The sequence below is a fragment of the Phoenix dactylifera genome, chromosome 8 (genome assembly GCF_009389715.1).
Source record: "Phoenix dactylifera cultivar Barhee BC4 chromosome 8, palm_55x_up_171113_PBpolish2nd_filt_p, whole genome shotgun sequence".
Classification (NCBI taxonomy): domain Eukaryota; kingdom Viridiplantae; phylum Streptophyta; class Magnoliopsida; order Arecales; family Arecaceae; genus Phoenix; species Phoenix dactylifera.
Genome location: NC_052399.1, coordinates 26,619,386 through 26,640,138, shown reverse-complemented (window position 1 = coordinate 26,640,138; position 20,753 = coordinate 26,619,386). Strand labels below are relative to the sequence as shown.

At 39.7% G+C, this 20,753-nt stretch overlaps 1 protein-coding gene across 1 annotated transcript; it reads right to left on the bottom strand.

Moving 5' to 3' along the window:
- Nucleotides 1-630: 630 nt before the first annotated feature.
- Nucleotides 631-20,753, bottom strand: LOC120111745. Its single transcript, XM_039129632.1, has 3 exons — nt 20,217-20,753; nt 19,888-20,137; nt 631-1,044 (listed from the first exon to the last, which is right to left on the bottom strand). The coding sequence occupies exons 1-3, from the start codon at nt 20,714-20,716 to the stop codon at nt 631-633; spliced, it is 1,164 nt and encodes a 387-aa protein (XP_038985560.1). The 5' UTR covers nt 20,717-20,753.

The following is a 20,753-nucleotide window of genomic DNA, read 5'->3' as shown; positions in this document are numbered from 1 at the left end:
CCGTGGCCGAGCGCTCCACTATTGCCGCATACCCGTCCGTGGCCGAGCGCTCCACTATTGCCGCATACCCGTCCGCAGCCGAGTGCTCCACCATCGCCGCGTGCTACTGCCATCATGATGGAAGCTCTCAAATGATGGATGGTGGATGATATGTTGATGGTGTGTTGGGTGGCTAAGATTCACCAAAGTATTGGATGAATGCCCACGGTAGAATGGCTGGTTGGAGCTTGATGGCGTGATGGATGGATGGGACTAATGGACCACCTCGAGGCAACACCAAAAATCAAAGGATGACGATAGAATTTGGAGATAGGACTAGCTCAAGCTAACACCTATTTCTATGGGTCGGTTTAGAGCTAATGCCCAGAATTTTTTTCATTCATTCAAAAGATCCTTTCAAATTATATGAGAGACGTATTTATAGGACCCCTTAAGGATCTCAGCCACCTTTTCAAATGAAAGACAATTCAAACTCACATTTCAAATTCAAAACAGCAACTTTAAAGTCTAAAGATCTTTCTTCTTTCAAGGAATGACCAAGTCAACCTCGAAGCCCATGCGCATGACTTTAAATTCAAATGGCTCATCCGCATGCCTTTTAATTTAAATTCAAATAACTAACTGCTCCTCCTAAGATTTAAGAAGCCATATGCCATGCTCCACGCCATGCTCCACCTCATGTGCCATGCCACCTTGCTGGTCCATCAAGCCTTGCACACCTCCTTTCAATTTAGGCTCATACCCAATTGCAATTGGTCCATGCAAGCCTCCTTCCAAACCATATACACAACCAATCACCACTTGTTTTGCTTTCCTAGCTTCGGCTCGCTTTGCTTTCCTTGCTACATTTCTCATGGCCTTCCTCATGTCTTCATCACGTCGCCACATGCTGCTGTCGTCGCCGCGTGCCACTACCGTCGCCAGCCGCAGAGAAGAGGAGACAAGCACTCCAATCCGAGTGCCCCCCTTGTTGCCAAGGTGATCTGTTCTGTGAAGGTGATCTCTATTTTGCTTCTCAATCATGAATTCTTCTATATCAGAAGCCTTATAGACAAATGTCAACAATCAAAACACCCAAAATGGCAGCACAGATGAATCAAGCAATCCATATTTTCTGCACCATGGAGAAAATCCAGGTCTCACTCTTATTCCCAACTTCTTACTTCTCACAATTATCACTCCTGGAGCAAAGCAATGTACGTTGCACTCTCAGCCAAAAATAAATTGGGTTTTATAGATGACACAATTGCAAAATCTGCAGCATGCACCAAGAACTAAAAATCCCATAAATTGAGATAATACTAGTGCTATAAACTTAACTAAAGAAGGTCCACGCGCCGAAAAACCAACTCGACGGAGCCCATAATCTCGATCTCCCCTTCGTCCTCGGCCGAAAGAGTCGTAACCACAGGTAGGAGAATCGACTTTGAGTTTCTTGAAAGAGAAGGATTTACAATAGGAGAAAAGTTGAAAGCCTTAGGTTGGGATTTCATTTGCTCATTAGATTTACCTATCTATATTGACCTAGTTAGAGAATTTTATAGTTCCTTGAAGACGGATACCAAGATAGGAACATTAATTAGCTCTGTTAGAGGGATTGAAATAATTGTGACCGAACAACTGTTTGCTCGAACTCCGAAGATGCCAAATGAAGGAATCACTGCTTCAATACATGCTGATAAAGGTGCAGCACTTAAGAGCAATTTTCGGTAAGGATGAAATAGGTCCTTTGGAAGCCATTACAGCAACCCATCTACCCGTAGAAATGAGGATCCTTCACAGCATCCTAGGGAGAATCTTGTTCCCCAAGACGGGACATTTTGAAAGGTTGACTGAGAGAGACATTATAGTAATGCACTCTGTGTTGGTAGGTTCTCAGCTAAACTTACCTAAAATGATGATGATTTATATGAGTGAGGCAGCCACAAAGACCAGACTGAGTCTACCCTATGGAATGGCTCTCACTTTATTGTTTCGAGTGTTTGAAATTGTTATCACTGAGAAGAAGCCACAGAAATTACTTCATCACGCTGATATATATTATGAAAAATCCTTGCATAGAATGGGGTTCAGGAAGGTGAATATAAAATGACAATGAAATGGATTTAGACAACTAGAAAAAGGAGAGCCTAGCTGAGCACGACCACAGACTGCACCCAACTCACCTTCATCGTCTGATATTTCCTATACCTCACCTTTAGAATCATCAAGACAGCCGGCGGCATCCTCTGTGAGATTGGACAATGATCAGATGAGGAGGATGATCAGGATGATTACAGATGAAGTGGATATGAGACTGACAGAAAGGATAGAACAGGATATCCAGAGGATTGAGGCCATAGCTCGCCTTCGGGAGGAACGACTCCAGCGCCTTGTGACGAATGTAGAAAGGATTGCCACTAGCCTGGAGCGACAACCAATAGGATCATCTTCCAGAGGTCGTCCTTCTAGAGCGATAGCCAGCAGACGTTCTCAACCCACTCAGCGCACACAGATTGCCTTCCATACTAGATATCTTAGGATTTTTCCCAGAGGTCCTCTTTCTAGGGCTAGTAGTTCTAAAAATATTACCTCAGATGACGAATATGACTACTTGTATGCCTACTGTTTTGATTGCTATCTCATGTATAAATTCGTTAGGATTTTCACTATCCTGTGATGAATATTTTGTACTCACTTATACATCACAGATGTAATCACCCTTTTGCAATGCAATGAAACTCCCTTTTTAGCAATTCAATTTGTGTATCTCTCTTATTCATATTTGACTTGAATGGAAACTACTTTCCTATCAATAATGCTTTTCTTTTTGCTGATGACAAAAAGGAGGAGAAGAATTAAATATAAGAATGCATAGATTGAGGGGGAGAAGTATTATGCAATACCTAAGTCAGAATTAAGCATTGGAATCACATGCATTTATTAAATCAAAGATTAAAATTATATGCTCTAATACAACATTGGATAATTATAACTTCAATGCATTTGATTGAATCTAGCTCTAATACTTTGGATGAATAATGAATTAAAGTATAAATTCAAACTAAAAGGCCTTTGATAGTAAAGAATAAAAAGACAAGACTACAAGTATGTGACTAAAAACAACTCATTAAGTAAAGTACAAGCAAAACAATTGCTTGCATATTATGAATGCTTATACAATTCCAAGTGAAAGGGGGAGCCTTAAATTTGAAGTTTATGAAGGAAACATTTCCCGAGTTGTCCGATAAAATCGAACGCCAGGCATGAAAAATCAGTTTTAAATTTTTTTATTTTATTTATAACAATTATAAAATATTAAGTTTAACTTTTATGTAAAATTACCTCAAGCCCGTAGCGGAAGTTGGTCGAGGTAATTTGAATCTAGATCTGGATCTAGATCCCTGAAGATAGCTCTGCAAGGCCTGGATCTGCAAGCCCTCTACTTCGCACGCACGTCAAGCTTCGCAAGAAGGTTGGATGATGTCTTTACTCGTGCAAAACAATATTTTGCAAAAGGACCCTTGGAAGAAAGGAAAACTAGAAAAAGGACCTTCCTATTTCTTTCTTTCTTCTCTTTCTTTCTTTCTTCGGTTTCTTTCTCCCGTTTGTTCACAGCACGCCTAGGCCGAAGAGACACCCGTCTCTTGATCCTGATCACAGAGGAATGGAAGGGAGGAGAGGACGCCGGACCTGGGCCGAACTCCAAACCACCAGAGAGAGAAGAACTCCTTCCTCACTCTTCTTCTTCTTCACAGAATCAACCTATCTCTCTGTCTCACGTTTTCTTCCCAAGAAAATTTTCTCTCTCTCTCCATTCGAGAGGAAACGGTGGCCTACAAATAGGCCAACGCTGAGAGGAGTTAAGAGGCGTAAATGGTCTAGCGTTATTGAATTCATTCATTATCAAATATGAATGAATTTGATAACGATTGTTTCAAAAACAACCGTGGAATAAAACAGTGATTAATGTCAATTATTGCTGGATTTCAAAAATCAAACTGGACTGAAATGTTGGCGGTTCAAAACCGCACATTCCGGTCCAGTCGGCCGTCTGGCCGGAGGCCGGTTGGCCGCGCAATCGACGGTCGGAAGGGTTGCGGACGCGTGAAACAGAGAAGCTCTGTTTCATGCGTCCCAGGTGAGTCGCGGCTCACAAAAAAGGTGCTAAGGGTCCATGTGAAGGGAGTGGTCCACGGGTCCATGGGATTTATTCACGGTCAGCAACCACTCTAAATGGGAAAAGTCAACTTGTGATACAAATGGGTTAGCCCATTTGATCATAAGTTAGTCAATTTGGTTCTAAACCAAATTTGCAGCCCATTTGAATGAATTTTTGACCCGAAAAAATTCCACATGAGTCTGACTCATAGGAGATTCAATTGGGTCTAGTTTCGGCTCGATCCAAGTCCGACTTAGATCAGAACAAATACGAAATTAAATCCCAATTAAATCATGATCGAGCCCAATTACACTAATTTAGACCCAATCAAATCCAATCTCAACAATTGAGTCCTGATCAAGTTCAATTATATTAATTAAAACTTGATTGACCCGAAATACAGACTTAATTAGTTGTTCATCCATGAAATTTAGCATGTACCTCATGTTCAGTACTAGCTGAACATAGACAGAGCCAAATTCCAAATGACCCATAATTTAATTCTTAATTAAATTGGGTCAAGACCTTCCTACTTAGCTTGACTAATGTGCGTGACTCCGATAGGTTCGAACACTAAGCCGGTAGTACATGGACTACTACATGCACTAATCGAGGTGACCATCTAGCAATGATACCCAACGTCCGGATAGGTCAAATATGCAAAGCAACATTCAAGAACCTAGACGTATGGTTGTTGCATAATTCATCCCTATGACCTTCGATGCTTAAGATGACCTCAGAGTGAACTGTCGAACTCTGGGTCCGGTCATTCATAGTGTATTTCAATTAATCAAATCAAGTGACTTATCACTTGGTTTACCCTGGCCAAGGTTTTACTGAATTGAAATACAGTGAGACATCAACTCCTAAAATCTGAAGCGGTCAATCCCATCTTGACTCATACACAGACTTCGCGAGTACTTGACTGCACCCAGCATCCTTCCGATCCCTGAATTAGAAATTCAGGTCATCCAGTGCCTAAGTACAGTGAGTTGCTTGCAAGTCACCGTGACAGTCTCAGGTCTAAGGGGTACTTATGCCCATACGTTTTACGAGCTAACTCCCGACAGTGGAGTGCTACGCAGGTGAGTCACTATTCAGTGACGATGTACTCCTACATCTCACCTGTATGCCATACAGTATCTCCACACTCCTTGGTTTAAGAGGACAACCAACTAAATGGCACACAATGACCTATACTTGACATAGCTATCGTCCAATTGACAGCTCGTCATTTGGTCGCGAACTGGTTTAAGGACTAAATGATAAAACCTCTTTTATCCACTAAATTAGTCCTAAGGACTTCATCACAATACACAGGAGTTCAATTTGAAGATGCAACACTTATGATGAATAGAAAATTGCCAGAATAAATTTTTATTCATTTTAATAAAACATATACATAATTCAATTTCTTACAACTAATAAATTGGCTTTGGGACACAATTCCCAACAACTCCCACTTGGACTAAAACCAATTTGTACAGTATCTTATACCCATCTTTGATTTGTGATAATCGAACTCCTTTACAGAAAGGGCTTTAGTGAATGGGTCAGCTAGGTTCTCCTTTCCATCGATCTTCTGAAGATTGACGTCACCTCGTTCCACGATCTCTCGTACAAGGTGGTAGCGACGCAGAATGTGCTTGGTCCTGTGGTGAGACTTTGGCTCCTTTGCTTGTGCAATGGCTCCAGTATTGTCACAATACAAAAGAACTGGACCGTTGATTGAGGGAGCAACACCAAGTTGATTTACAAACTTCTTGATTCAAACAGCTTCCTTTGCCGCATCTGATGCAGCAACATACTCTACTTCGCATACAGAATCGGCTACTAAATGTTGCTTGGAACTTTTCCAGCAGACTGCTCCTCCATTCAGGGTAAACACAAATCCAGACATACTCTTACTATCATCATGGTCTGACTGAAAACTAGAGTCTGTAAACCCCACAAGTTTTAAGTCAGATTCTCCATAGATTAACCATTAGTCCTTAGTATTTCTTAAATACTTAAGGATGGTTTTCACCACCTTCCAATGGTTCTCACCCGGATCAGACTGATACCTACTCGCTACTGCTAGTGAGTAAGCAACATCCGGTCTTGTACATGTCATGGCGTACATAATAGAACCTACTGCAGAAGCATATGGGATTCTACTCATACGCTCTCTCTCTTCGGAAGTTGTCGGACAATCTTTCTTAGAGAGAGAAATTCCTTGGCCTATCGGAAGATAGCCCCTCTTGGAATTCTCCATGTTGAACCGCTTCAACATAGTGTCGATGTACGTGGATTGGGACAATCCAAGCAACCTCTTAGATCTATCTCTATAGATCTTCATCCCTAGGATGTAGGATGCTTCTCCCAAATCCTTCATGGAGAACTGTGATGACAACCAGAGTTTCACATTCTGTAATGCAGGAATGTCATTTCCAATTAAGAGAATGTCATCCACATACAAGACAAGGAATGTGATCACTGAACCGTTAGTCCACTTGTAGACACAAGGTTCTTCTTCGTTCTTAACGAAGCCATACGTTTTGATAGTTTTATCGAAACATATGTTCCAACTTCGAGAAGCTTGCTTAAGTCCATAAATAGACTTTTGTAGCTTGCATACTTTGGACTCGTCTGTGGATGTGAAACCCTCAGGTTGTATCATATACACCTCTTCTCCCAACTCTCCATTTAGAAAAGCTGTTTTCACATCCATTTGCCAGATTTCATAATCCATATATGCTGCAATAGCAAGCATGATCCGAATAGATTTTAGCATTGCCACAAGGGAAAAAGTCTCGTCATAGTCGATGCCATAACGTTGACGATACCCCTTGGCAACCAGACGGGTTTTATAGGTCTCCACCTTTCCGTCTGCGCCTCTCTTTCTTTTGAAGATCCATTTGCACCCTATGGGTTTTATCCCTTCGGGTGGATCAACTAGTGTCCATACACTATTGATTTCCATGGATTCCATTTCGGATCTCATGGCGTTAAGCCATAACTCAGAGTCGGACCTCTGCATAGCATCCATATAGGTGATCGGATCCTCATTGTTCTCATCGAGCTCAATGGGATCTGCGTCTTGGACCAAGAAACCATAGTATCTATCCACTTGACGCAGTACTCTACCTGATCGCCTTAATGGTGCTTCTACATTGGGCTCCGGGTTTGATCTAATTGAATCCGGTTCTGTGGGTTCAGTAGATTGTGTTAAATCTTCCACCTGCTGAACTTCACTAAGTTCAACCTTAGAGGCAACAATTCCTTCACTAAGGAATTTCCTTTCCAAAAAGGTTGCCTTAAGTCCTACGAACACCTTTTGTTCATTAGGAAGGTAGAAGTAATAACCCCTAGTTTCCTTGGGGTACCCTACAAAATAACACTTATCGGACCTAGGACCAAGTTTGTCAGTTTGAGAACGTTTAACATAAGCCGGACATCCCCAAACCCTAAGGTATGAAAGTGTCGGCTTACGCCCAGTCCATATCTCATATGGAGCCTTCTCAACAGACTTACTTGGAACCTTATTTAGTATTATACACGCAGACTCTAAAGCATAACCCCAAAAAAATAGAGGCAGACTAGTAAACCCCATCATGGATCGAACCATGTCTAACAGAGTTCGATTCCTCCTTTCGGATACACCATTGTGCTGAGGTGTTCCTGGAGGGGTCCATTGTGAGAGAATTCCATTCTCCTCTAGATAAGTCAAGAAATCACCGAAAAGGTATTCTCCTCCTCGGTCTGACCGAAGGATCTTAATACTCTTTCCAGTCTGTTTTTCTACTTCATTACGAAAACGTTTGAACATTTCAAATGATTCCGACTTATGCTTCATCAGATAGACATACCCATACCTGGATAGGTCATCTGTGAAGGTTATGAAGTAGGCATAACCACCTTTGGCACTTACGTTCATAGGTCCACATACATCAGTATGTATGAGGCCAAGAACATCGTTGGCTCGTTCACCCTTTCCAAAAAAGGTGACTTGGTCATCTTACCCAGAAGACAGGATTCACAAGTTGGCAATGATTCACAATCATTGATTTCTAAAATGCCCTGTTGGGCTAACCTGTTTATCCTGTTTTTATTTATGTGACCTAGCCGGCAATGCCATAAATAGGCTTCATTGACATTATCTAACTTAGGGCGTTTATTAGAGGTGTACATTACATTCACAGGCAGTGATAGAGTATAAATGCCATATTTCAATTGTCCACGAAAAATTTTAATACCATTCAAAATGATATCACAAAAATTTTCTTTTATTGATAAGCAATAACCATTTTTGGCCAAAAGGCCTACAGAGATGACATTCATTAAAAATGTTGGACAATAATGACAATCATCTAATATGACTACTCTAGATTCAAAAACAAGCTCAATGACTCCTAAAGCTAGGACTGGAACTGATCTTCCATCTCCAACGTTCAGGAATCTTTCGCCACTCTTGAATCTTCTACTAACTTGAAGTCCCTGCAATGAATTGCAAATATTAATTGGACTTCCGGTATCCAATACCCAAGCAGTAGAATCATAAATAGAAAAATTACAAGGTGTTATCATATAATTACCTTGTGCAGCAACTGTTTGCTGTTTTTTCTTCTTAGGCCTGTTTGGATCAAGGGACGCTATGTAAGCCGGACAGTTCCGCTTCCAATGACCCATCTTCTTACAGAAGAAGCACTCTGCCTTGCTCTTATCGGCTTTACGCTTCTTAGTCTGGCTGGGCTTAGAGACCCCAGCACGAGCTTTTTGCACCTTCTTCTTCTTTCCTTTCTTAAAGGAAGAAAGTCCTGCAGAAGTCCCACCTACCACATTCACCGACTCCTTTTTGAGTTGGTGATCCTTCTCATAGGTCTGCAGTAAACCTAGCAAACCATGATAGGATACTTCAGGTTTAGTCATTCTATAATGACTAAGGAAGGTCAGATAGGACTTGGGAAGTGAGTTCAAAATAGCGTCCTTGCCCAATTGCTCGTGCAAAGGAAAGCCAAGTTTACTTAGGCGATTGATTTGTTCGACCATATACAATACATGATCGGTGACCGATGCCCCTTCCCTCATGCGGGCATTGAATATAGCGCAGGAGGTCTTATGTCGTTCAACATCATCAGGTGTGCCGAAAGACTCCTTCAACATTTGAAGGATTTCCACTGGCTGCGCTTCCTCGAATTTACGACTAAACTCGTCATTCATCGAGGCCCTCATGATGCAACGCACTGTAGTGCGATCATTGAGCCACTTCTGATAAGCGTCTCTGATTGCACGTGGTGCATTGGCTGCAGGTTCCTCAGGTGCAGAATCCGATATCACATACAGGATCCACTCATGCTCTAATACTATTTTCATCTTTCGATACCAGCTATCGAAGTTAGGTCCATTAAGCTTATCATTGTCTAATAGTGTTCGGAGGGACAATGAGTTAGCCATATCTGAAAAATAAAGGAAAAACCCAACTAATCAGTATATGATTTATTTAATCCTAAAGACTTGGACTTTAGTCAAAAGTTTTCTCCCACTATTTTAATCGAATTAATAGCCTCTACCTTTAATTCGAGGAATTACTTTAATTCCCTAGTGAGTACTAGAATCCGCATAGACTGCATACGAGCCCGAGGAAGGCTCGGCCAACCCATTTGCATCTAAGGGTAGGTCTATTACCAATTGTTTCTCTAACCAATTTCTAGTAATCAATTTTGCCCCAGGTGGTAATCAGTAGGCGGAGGCCTCCACTGAAGATCCTGGTTAGGTCCAACCATTAATGAACTAACTCGATGACACTACCTAATGTATGATCAGGCCCGAGGAAGGCTCGGCTAACGTAATCACAATTAGATAGCTCAAAAAGCTATCATATAACGAAGGATAATTCCAGTATTCAGAGGAACACCAGACGGAAGCGTCCTGCATGTTCAACTGTAATATTGGACCCATTATCATTCACCTTAACGGGAGGCTATGATCTAGTTATCTATATAACTTTATCATTTTAAGGACCTAATAATTTAGAGGATTTTAAATGATATGTAACACTGACCGATAATTCTAAATCCTCCCACTGACTTCACCAAATCATATAGAGGACTAGCTCTTATTGGTCTATTAGACACCTAAATCAGTCACACTGATTTTTCTTAATGGCATGGGTGAGTGCCAAGTCTCAAGGTACCTTAATCAAAACTTGATCGACCAAATTGGCCAGGTAAGAGAAATCATGGGAGGGTTACGCCATTAACCTCTTTCCTAGACACCAACTATGTTGGCCAGGTAAGAGGTAGCCCCAATTAAAAACCATGATCAAATGCCGACTTATCTTAGACACCAATTGGTTTATCAAGTTGATTTAGGTTATCCTTGGGAACTCGGGCTCGACCACTAAGCCACAATCAGATCCAATTGAAATGTTTGGATATGATAAACTACAACTATTGAGTTTGATCATTTTATAAACCTTGATTTAGTCTAGTTCAACTATTGATTAGATTAAATCATGTTTCTTAAGTTAGTCCATTTCAATTTGATTTCATGATTAGGTCTAACCTAGTCAACTAATCTGATTGTGCTAACCCATCCCCAAATCCCATGTTCAAATTTAAATTTTAATTCGAATTTCAAATTTTGAATTTTAAATCTTTATTTGAAATTCAAATTTTAAATTTTAAATTCAACATTTAATTCTTTATTAAATGCATTATGATCATGGATTCAAGGTGTCAATTTATTCCAAATATAAACAATTTATATTTAAATTTTGTGGCCATAATAAATTTAAAACTGAAATTTCATAAACATCAATTATGCATAATTTCACAAAAATAAACTATTTATTTTATGATACAAATTTATCTCAATTTTGTGCTAGGACAACCTTTTCACTATAAGGGGTTAACCTTATAGCAGGACAACCTTATAATTCAGCACAAGATTGATATTTTATCAATAAATCTAGATCTAATCTAAATTTAAAAATTAAATTATGCATAATTCTAGATATTATAGGCCAATTCCATCGGCCAACCAGGCTCTGATACCAGTTGAAGGAAACATTTCCCGAGTTGTCCGATAAAATCGAACGCCAGGCATGAAAAATCAGTTTTAAATTTTTTATTTTATTTATAATAATTATAAAATATTAAATTTAACTTTTATGTAAAATTACCTCAAGTCCGTAGCGGACGTTGGTCGAGGTAATTTGAATCTAGATCTGGATCTAGATCCCTGAAGGTAGCTCTGCAAGGCCTGGATCTGCAAGCCCTCTACTTCGCACGCACGTCAAGCTTCGCAAGAAGGTTGGATGATGTCTTTACTCGTGCAAAACAATATTTTGCAAAAGGACCCTTGGAAGAAAAGAAAACTAGAAAAAGGACCTTCCTATTTCTTTCTTTCTTCTCTTTCTTTCTTTCTTCGGTTTCTTTCTCCCGTTTGTTCACAGCACGCCTAGGCCGAAGAGACACCCGTCTCTTGATCCTGATCACGGAGGAATGGATGGGAGGAGAGGACGCCGGACCTGGGCCGAACTCCAAACCACCAGAGAGAGAGAGGAACTCCTTCCTCACTCTTCTTCTTCTTCACAGAATCAACCTATCTCTCTGTCTCACGTTTTCTTCCCAAAAAAAATTTCTCTCTCTCCATTCGAGAGGAAACGGCGGCCTACAAATAGGCCAACGCTGAGAGGAGTTAAGATGCGTAAATGGTCTAGCGTTATTGAATTCATTCATTATCAAATATGAATGAATTTGATAACGATTGTTTCAAAAACAACCATGGAATAAAACAGTGATTAATGTCAATTATTGCTGAATTTCAAAAATCAAACTGGACTGGAATGTTGGCGGTTCAAAACCGCACATTCCGGTCCAATCGGCCGTCTGGCCGGAGGCCGGTTGGCCGCGCAATCGACGGTCGGAAGGGTTGCGGACGCGTGAAACAGAGAAGCTCTGTTTCATGCGTCCCAGGTGAGTCGCGGCTCACAAAAAAGGTGCTAAGGGTCCATGTGAAGGGAGTGGTCCACGGGTCCATGGGATTTATTCACGGTCAGCAACCACTCTAAATGGGAAAAGTCAACTTGTGATACAAATGGGTTAGCCCATTTGATCATAAGTTAGTCAATTTGGTTCTAAACCAAATTTGCAGCCCATTTAAATGAATTTTTGACCCGAAAAAATTCCACATGAGTCTGACTCATAGGAGATTCAATTGGGTCTAGTTTCGGCTCGATCCAAGTCCGACTTAGATCAGAACAAATACGAAATTAAATTCCAATTAAATCATGATCGAGCCCAATTACACTAATTTAGACCCAATCAAATCCAATCTCAACAATTGAGTCCTGATCAAGTTCAATTATATTAATTAAAACTTGATTGACCCGAAATACAGACTTAATTAGTTGTTCATCCATGAAATTTAGCATGTACCTCATGTTCAGTACTAGCTGAACATAGACAGAGCCAAATTTCAAATGACCCATAATTTAATTCTTAATTAAATTGGATCAAGACCTTCCTACTTAGCTTGACTAATGTGCGTGACTCCGATAGGTTCGAGCACTAAGCCGGTAGTACATGGACTACTCCATGCACTAATCGAGGTGACCATCTAGCAATGATACCCAACGTCCGGATAGGTCAAATATGCAAAGCAACATTCAAGAACCTAGACGTATGGTTGTTGCATAATTCATCCCTATGACCTTCGATGCTCAAGATGACCTCAGAGTGAACTGTCGAACTCTGGGTCCGGTCATTCATAGTGTATTTCAATTAATCAAATCAAGTGACTTATCACTTGGTTTACCCTGGCCAAGATTTTACTGAATTGAAATACAGTGAGACATCAACTCCTAAAATCTGAAGCGGTCAATCCCAACTTGACTCATACACAGACTTCGTGAGTACTTGACTGCACCCAGCATCCTTCCGATCCCTGAATTAGAAATTCAGGTCATCCAGTGCCTAAGTACAGTGAATTGCTTGCAAGTCACCGTGACAGTCTCAGGTCTAAGGGGTACTTATGCCCATACGTTTTACGAGCTAACTCCCGACAGTGGAGTGCTACGCAGGTGAGTCACTATTTAGTGACGATGTACTCCTACATCTCACCTGTATGCCATACAGTGTCTCCACACTCCTTGGTTTAAGAGGACAACCAACTAAATGGCACACAACGACCTATACTTGACATAGCTATCGTCCAATTGACAGCTCGTCATTTGGTCGCGAACTGGTTTAAGGACTAAATGATAAAACCTCTTTTATCCACTAAATTAGTCCTAAGGACTTCATCACAATACACGGAGTTCAATTTGAAGATGCAACACTTGTGATGAATAGAAAATTGCCAGAATAAATTTTTATTTATTTTAATAAAACATATACATAATTCAATTTCTTACAACTAATAAATTGGCTTTGGGACACAATTCCCAATAGTTTATTGTTCATACCTTTCAACTTTTGGATAAACTAAATTATCAGATATTGAATTCATTTTAATTCTTTAGACTTAACTCTTAGTATGTGAAAATTAATTTGCATATACTCAGTGTTTTGTCATCATCAAAAAAGGAAAAGATTGTTGAGTGATTGTTGTTCCCTTATTTGATTTTGATGAGCCCAAAACTGTAACAACACAGGACCTCACCCAAAATGGCTAGCCGGAAGTTATTGTTTGGGTTTCTTGATCCTGTATAAGTACCCAATATCTACCCAGCGAATAACCGATGTGGGACTAAACACACGCCCGCACGGATCCTCACATACTCTCTCGTTCAAGTTCTGAAGTCCTCGTCAGGCTAAGGGTTCAAATCCATTCAAATCTAATCACAAACACCACGATCGGTCCATGGTCAGCCCTAATGGATCTGTGCTGCAATGTCTCCTAGTCCACATAAGTTAAGGGTCGGGTCCGCTCTGATACCATTTGTAACAACCCAGGACCTTACCCAAAATGGCTAGCCGGAAGTTCTTGTTTGGGTTCCTTGATCCTATATAAGTACCCAAGATCTATCCAGCGAATAACCGATGTGGGACTAAACACATACCCGCACGGGTCCTCACAAAAACACTTGAGTATATTTCATATTATACTAATAAATTCAAATGAGTGTTTCAACAAAATATTGTTGAATGTACTAGAATGACTTAAAAATTAGTTCAAGAAGTTTAAATTCAATATTTACTATGTTTAGAACCATTTCAATTTTCACCCTGCACTCGAGTCGACTCCGAAAATTCTCGAGTCGACTCTGGCATAAAGATTGCTAATTGGCACGCCCTCGAGCTAACTTTCAGTTTGGGCGAGTCGACTCCTGATGAATTGGCAGAAAGCAGGATTTCTGAATGCAGAGCGCGCGTCGACTCCGACTGAGACCGAGCCGACTCTAAGAGCAAAGCCAGAGAAGTATTTTCTAAGGTACAGTGCCCGAGTCGACTCCAGCTATGGGCGAGTCGACTCTTACGAAAAGATAAAAGATCAGTTTTTAAACCAACTGATATAGAGTCGTCTCCAACTAATATCGAGTCGACTCCAACTGTGGGCGAGTCGACTCCTGCGAAAAGACAGAAGTCTCATTGTTAAGCCAACTGATATCAAGTCAACTCCAGCTATGAATGAGTCGACTCCGACAAGAATGATAGAAGAATATTTTCTACGGCACTGAGATCGAGTCGACTCGAATGAAGGCCGAGTCAACTCCAAGGACCAAGTCAGAGATCAAGTCTTTAAAGCTTCTGATAACGAGAAATCAAGAAAGCTTTCGCAATTCTCATTAGATTACTTAAAAAGTACCAAAGTTTTATTAATACCAAATTCATCCCCCCCCCCCCCACACACACACACACACACCCACCCACCCTCTTGGGTTGTCTACTGGGCAACAGTTGTAGATAGGTTGTGACAGCTTTTGTGGGAGGACAATTCTTGCAGGTATTCTACCAATTCCATGCACATAATATATGGAAGGGCTTTTGTCATTTTGCTTTGTTGATTCAATGATTCTAATATATAATGTACTTGGTAGCTTCATCAAATAGCTTGATGGTATGTTTTCTAGCCTTTTTATTTATTGCAAGCTTGTCATGCAAATGCCATACTAGTGGAAATATAAATACAACTGGTTTGTTTAGACATATGTTGTCCAATTTGTGTATAAGTACTATGTCTTGTGAGAACTCAAATAACCTATGTGGATAGATCTTGGATATTTATACAGGATCAAGGAACTTAAATAATACCTTCTGGCTAGTTGGGTGAGATCCTGGATTGTTACAAATGGCATCAGAGCGGTCTCAGCCCATAACCTATGTGGACTAGAAGACACTGCAGCACGGATTCATTGGGGCTGACCACGAGCCGATTGTGATGTTTGTGATTAGAGTTGAATGGATTTGAACCCTTAGCCTGACGAAAATGTCAGGACTTAAATAAAAAAATTATGGGAGGACTCGTATGGGCGTATATTAATTCGCTGGATAAATCTTGGGTACTTATACAAGATCAAAAAATCCAAATAATACCTTCCGACTAGCCATTTTGGGTGAGATCCTGGGTTGTTACATGTCTAGTGAGAAAGCTTGTACACAACCACATAGCTGTACCGAGTGTCCATGTTCCCATATTTTGGTTAAATTTGGGAAAACATCAATCATAATAGCTTTAAATTGTTTTCAAAATAGGTTGCTTTTTCTAACTTTTTTTAGAATTGTAATAACAACGAAAAATCCCTCTCTTTCATAAAGTTGTCGAGAAATCAAAGCTAATCCGACTCGTGGTGATGTCAAGTCATAAGTTGGGTGAGATCCCCGCATCCATAATCAAAAAATATCCTTTATTTTGACTGGTTGTACAGTAACTATATCTTCCACCTTAGGAATTCTTTATTTATAAGATTCCAAACTGTCATAGTACAAGTTTGATACTGGTCTGACACTAACTAAACAAATTTGAAGTATCCTGTTAGCATAGATTCTAGGTAAATGATCTATAATGGCAACATATGTCATTCACAAAAATCATATCTCTTTAGATCATTCTGATAAAGAGCATGTCTTCATTATACAACTTCATGGTTTAAAGACCCCAATTTTTTTAGACAAACTCATGGTTTCAATTCTATATTCTTCTATCTCGCAGTTTTTGCATATCATTAGCTAATTTTTCAACTAACTTCATAAAACATTATTAAACTTCATTATGGACAAAAGTTGGATTTATCAACCCGTGTCCAATGTGGGCCTATCGGGCCTATTAGGTCGTGTCCAATGTGGGCCAAGCTTGGGCCCTACTGGGCCGTGTCCATTGCTTGCCAACTTTTGTCCCTATTGGGTTGTGTTCAATGTGGGCCTATTGGCCCATATCCAATGTCACTACAAAAGAAGGAATAACTTCCGGCGGTTTTTTTTGTCTCTACCGACGCTCATAAGCGTCGGCGAATTCCCAGCCCACGCTTCACAAAACGTGGGTCAGACGTCGGGCAGGTGGGCGTGGGTCGGGTTTAACCCGACGCGTCAAAAAAGCGTCGTCGGTCTATGCCGACGCTTTTAAGCGTCGTTCCTTTTATAAGACTCCGACGCTTAAAAGCGTCGGCGTGCCTCAATCGACGCTTCACACCGTAGTTTCCGTTGGGCTATGCCGACGCTTAAAATCGTCGGCCTAATCTGCTTTACCGACGCAATAAAGCGTCGTTAATGGCATTTCACATTCCGTGCCAGTTTGTATTTCCGACGCTAAATAGCGTCGGCAATGGCATTTTTAAAAAAAAAATTTGTAAATGCAATTTTTAATTCTCTGTATACATTAATTTCTAACAAAACACATACACTAAATCACATAGATAACAAAATACACAACACAGACAAGAACTTTTCATTCAAAATCTCAATATTATCACATTTGATTACATTGTACTTCAAAAACATTCTAAAAACATCCATCTCAAATTCCTAAGTACACAATCTACGATGTATCAAGAGTCGACGGCATCATCTCTACGAGTAGATGAAGTATCAGCAACCTACAAAAAAAAAATACTTTAGAAACTAAAAATACGAAAGTCATCACGCTAATACAAGAATACATTATAATTATATAAAATATTCAAATATATTTAGTTATGTACCGGAGGAGCAAATCTCTGCAAAAAAGATGAAATATGGTCAAGCTGATCCTGCAAAGATTGTATCTTCAACTCTTGGCTCTGCTTCAACTCCGCCATATCAGTCATATGACTCTGCCTCATCTCCTCTATCCTTATCTCATATGACTGCTTTATCTGTGCCATCTCTGTCTTCAAACTACAAACCTCTGCAGTGCTAGTACCTTGTCTGGCATCTTGGATATATCGGCTCACTGCAGACAGCTGAGTGGGGGTAACTCCGATACCGTAACCCCTCACGCGACCATAATGTTCTGGGCCCATCAATTCGGCATAGACCTGAGCCTCGACGCGACTGGCCGCGTCGGATGATGATGACTCCCCGACGCGCTCTGAAATAAGATTTGTAGCTCTTTCCTATATCTCTCTCAAAAAAACAAACAGTCACATTAATAATTTAAAAGAAGTAAAATTAATTAAAAAATTATGATAAAATAAAAAATGAATACATATAACTATATCTCTCGACTCGTCCCGGACAAAGCTGCCATCTCGGTGAGTGTGGGTCATCTTATAAAACTCTACCTCACTAGGCTCCCTTCCATGATCTACTATCTACACATACGGAAAGTATATGGGCAAACTATATATCATAATACGTGCTATATGCTAGTAGAGTTTCAAATAGTTTCAAAAGAACTTACGAATTCATTTCTACGTCTCGCATAACTCTTCGAGCCTGAAGTATGAGGAACTGCTTGAGATGCTCGTGCAGCTCTACCAATATTAGAATATGTCTGCCAAAATAAAAGCACACAGTATAATATAATTCAATGTATATATTTGCAATCTATATTAATAATAAAGATAATAGAAGATATTGAAACAATATACGTGACCTGTCCTCTTTCAGAAAATCAGTAATGAACAAGCTCCCTCCACTGCTGAGGGTATACATCAGGAGGAGTCACACGAGCAACCTCCTCCTCTGTCATACCCTCGCGCTTGAAGTCCGTCTTCAATTTTGCTTTATATTCTTTCCATTTGCGATTGAGGGACTTTAGCACCCAATCATGGCTCTCTGGAGGGAGTACAAACTTACCCTACAACAAGATTCAGAATGTTATAATAATATTAAACATCTAAAATAAAATTATGATACTAAGCAAATTAATATACAGGAGGTGTCGAATTAAAAAGAATAAAGTCAATTCATTACCTGTATTAGTCTAAGAAGCTCAACCTTATACGAAGGAAGCATGTCATTCCACTTCGTATAGTTGAGTGGACACAGCTGACCCTTGCGTGCAACCGATCCTAAAAAGCTTGATAGTAGACTTCCAGCTCTATTGATGGGCTGCCCCAATTCGTTGCATCGGATGATGATCTTCTCACCCGGAGAAAGCTTCCACACATCCTTTGCTTGAGTGGGTCCCCGTCTCGTCCTCACTGTCCCTTGTCCATCTATTCAAATTAAATAAAATGTCTTAAAAAGTTGAAGACAAATATGAACATAAAATATGAACTTTAAATCGAATTACCCTGGATCCGGAGCTCATCCTCCGGACAATCAGCAGGAGGCTCACGCTGAGATCCTGACTCCTGCTGCTGGTGATCACATGGCTGCTGGGACTACAGGGACTGCTCAGAAGTAGATCCCACCTGAGAATGCTGGAACTCCACATCTCTAAATCGTCTCCCTCGGGGCATATTGTTACCTGGTATGCACAAAAAAGAATCAATATTTGGTTAAATGATAAATTTATACTAAATAAAGGGCTAATAAAAGAGAAGATCAAATTTTACTCTAGAAGATCGCCAGAGATATCTTTCTTAGGACAATATGACACCAACCAACCATATCAAGCTGATCATCACAATCATTCTGATTTTTAAGGCATTTAGAACATGGATCATCATACAACTATATCATCTTCAAACTTCATATGCATATCAGTCTACATGTTCAAACTTCAAAGTATATGCATATCAGTCTACATGTTCAAACTTCAAAGTATATTCATATCAGTCTACATGTTCAAACTTCAAAGTTTTTCTTGACCTGAAGTCTTTGAAAGATGTAATACTAAATTCAATTTGAAAAAGTGGTGCAAAATTTGAAAAAGATGGAACACCATAATAATTTTTTCCGTCCGCCTCAACTATAACTCCACTATTTTGGGTTTTTCTAAATTTCTCACGCTTTTTAGTATGAAATTTAAAACCATTTATAATGAACCCAACATATCTGTTGACAATATTATTCGAACCTCGAGCAATGACTATTAACTCATCAGAACAATTCTTCTCCATCATCACTGGTACCTATAAAAAATTATGGAAGTAATGATTAATTTCTCTCTATAAAATTTAAAAAAAAAAGCTTAATATATTAGACATCTAACCTGTTTGGAAAGCCATTCTGGAAATAATTCAACCAACCATCGTTGCTCAATCCTTGGTGTAGGACGAATGTTATGGTTGAGACTTCGCTGAGCTATTAAAAATTCTCTGCACGATCAAGGTTATCTTTAATTAAATACCAATATTACATTCTCCTGACATGACAGTAAATTTAGATTTCAATTAACCGTACTAACCAGCGAGACTCGGATATTATATCACTATGAAGTAAGACATAGCGATGTGCCTCTGCCAACGATTTCTGGTCAAGAACAACACTTTCAACTTTTCCCAAAACTTTTCCGCCAGATGAGAATTTGTAAACATCTGCATTCTCTATGATATCACAATTCCTTTGAGGTCGATTGAAAACCGTTTCAACACCTTTAAGATATCTCGAACAAAATGTCAAACACTCCTCAGCAATATATCCTTCAGCAATCGAGCCCTCGGGATAGGCTCGATTGCGTACATAATCTTTTAAGCGCATAAGAAACCTTCAACAATAAATTTTTAAAATAAATATCAAAATCAAACTGATTATTAAATAATTATATTAGAGTTTAGAAAAATCACCTCTCAATAGGATACATCCATCGGTAGTGAACCGGGCCACCAAGTTTAACTTCCGCCGCTAAGTGAATGAGTAGATGAACCATAATAGTAAAAAACCCAGAAGGAAAGATCTTTCCCATATTGCATAGTGTAAGTGCAATATTAGACTCCAATTGATCAAGCTCCTTAGGATCAAGAACTTTGGAACATAATGCCTTAAAGAATGATGACAATTGGGAAACAATTGCAAAAACTTGTTTCGGTGTTGACGATCTTAAAGCCAATGGAAAGATATCTTGCATCAAAATATGACAATCGTGACTTTTAAGATTTGAAAGTTTTCGCTCTTTGAGATTTACGCATCGTGAAATATTCGATGAGTACCCATCAGGAACCTTCAAATTTTTCAGAACTGTTAGAAAAAGATCTTTCTCTTGAGTAGACATTGTATAACATGCAGGAGGTGTATAAAATTTATCATTGGCAAGCTCTGTCGGATGAAGCTCTTGTCTTATGCCCATATCTTTCAAATCAAGACGCGCTTTCAAGTTATCTTTG

Coding starts and splice junctions, on each gene's coding strand:
- LOC120111745 (XM_039129632.1), bottom strand. CDS start 20,716: ATGGGCATAAGACAAGAGCTTCATCCGACAGAGCTTGCCAATGATAAA. Junction 20,138..20,216: donor TGGATGTATCCTATTGAGAG/GTGATTTTTCTA, acceptor TTATTGTTGAAG/GTTTCTTATGCGCTTAAAAG. Junction 1,045..19,887: donor ACCAGAAATCGTTGGCAGAG/GCACATCGCTAT, acceptor TTTGTCTATAAG/GCTTCTGATATAGAAGAATT.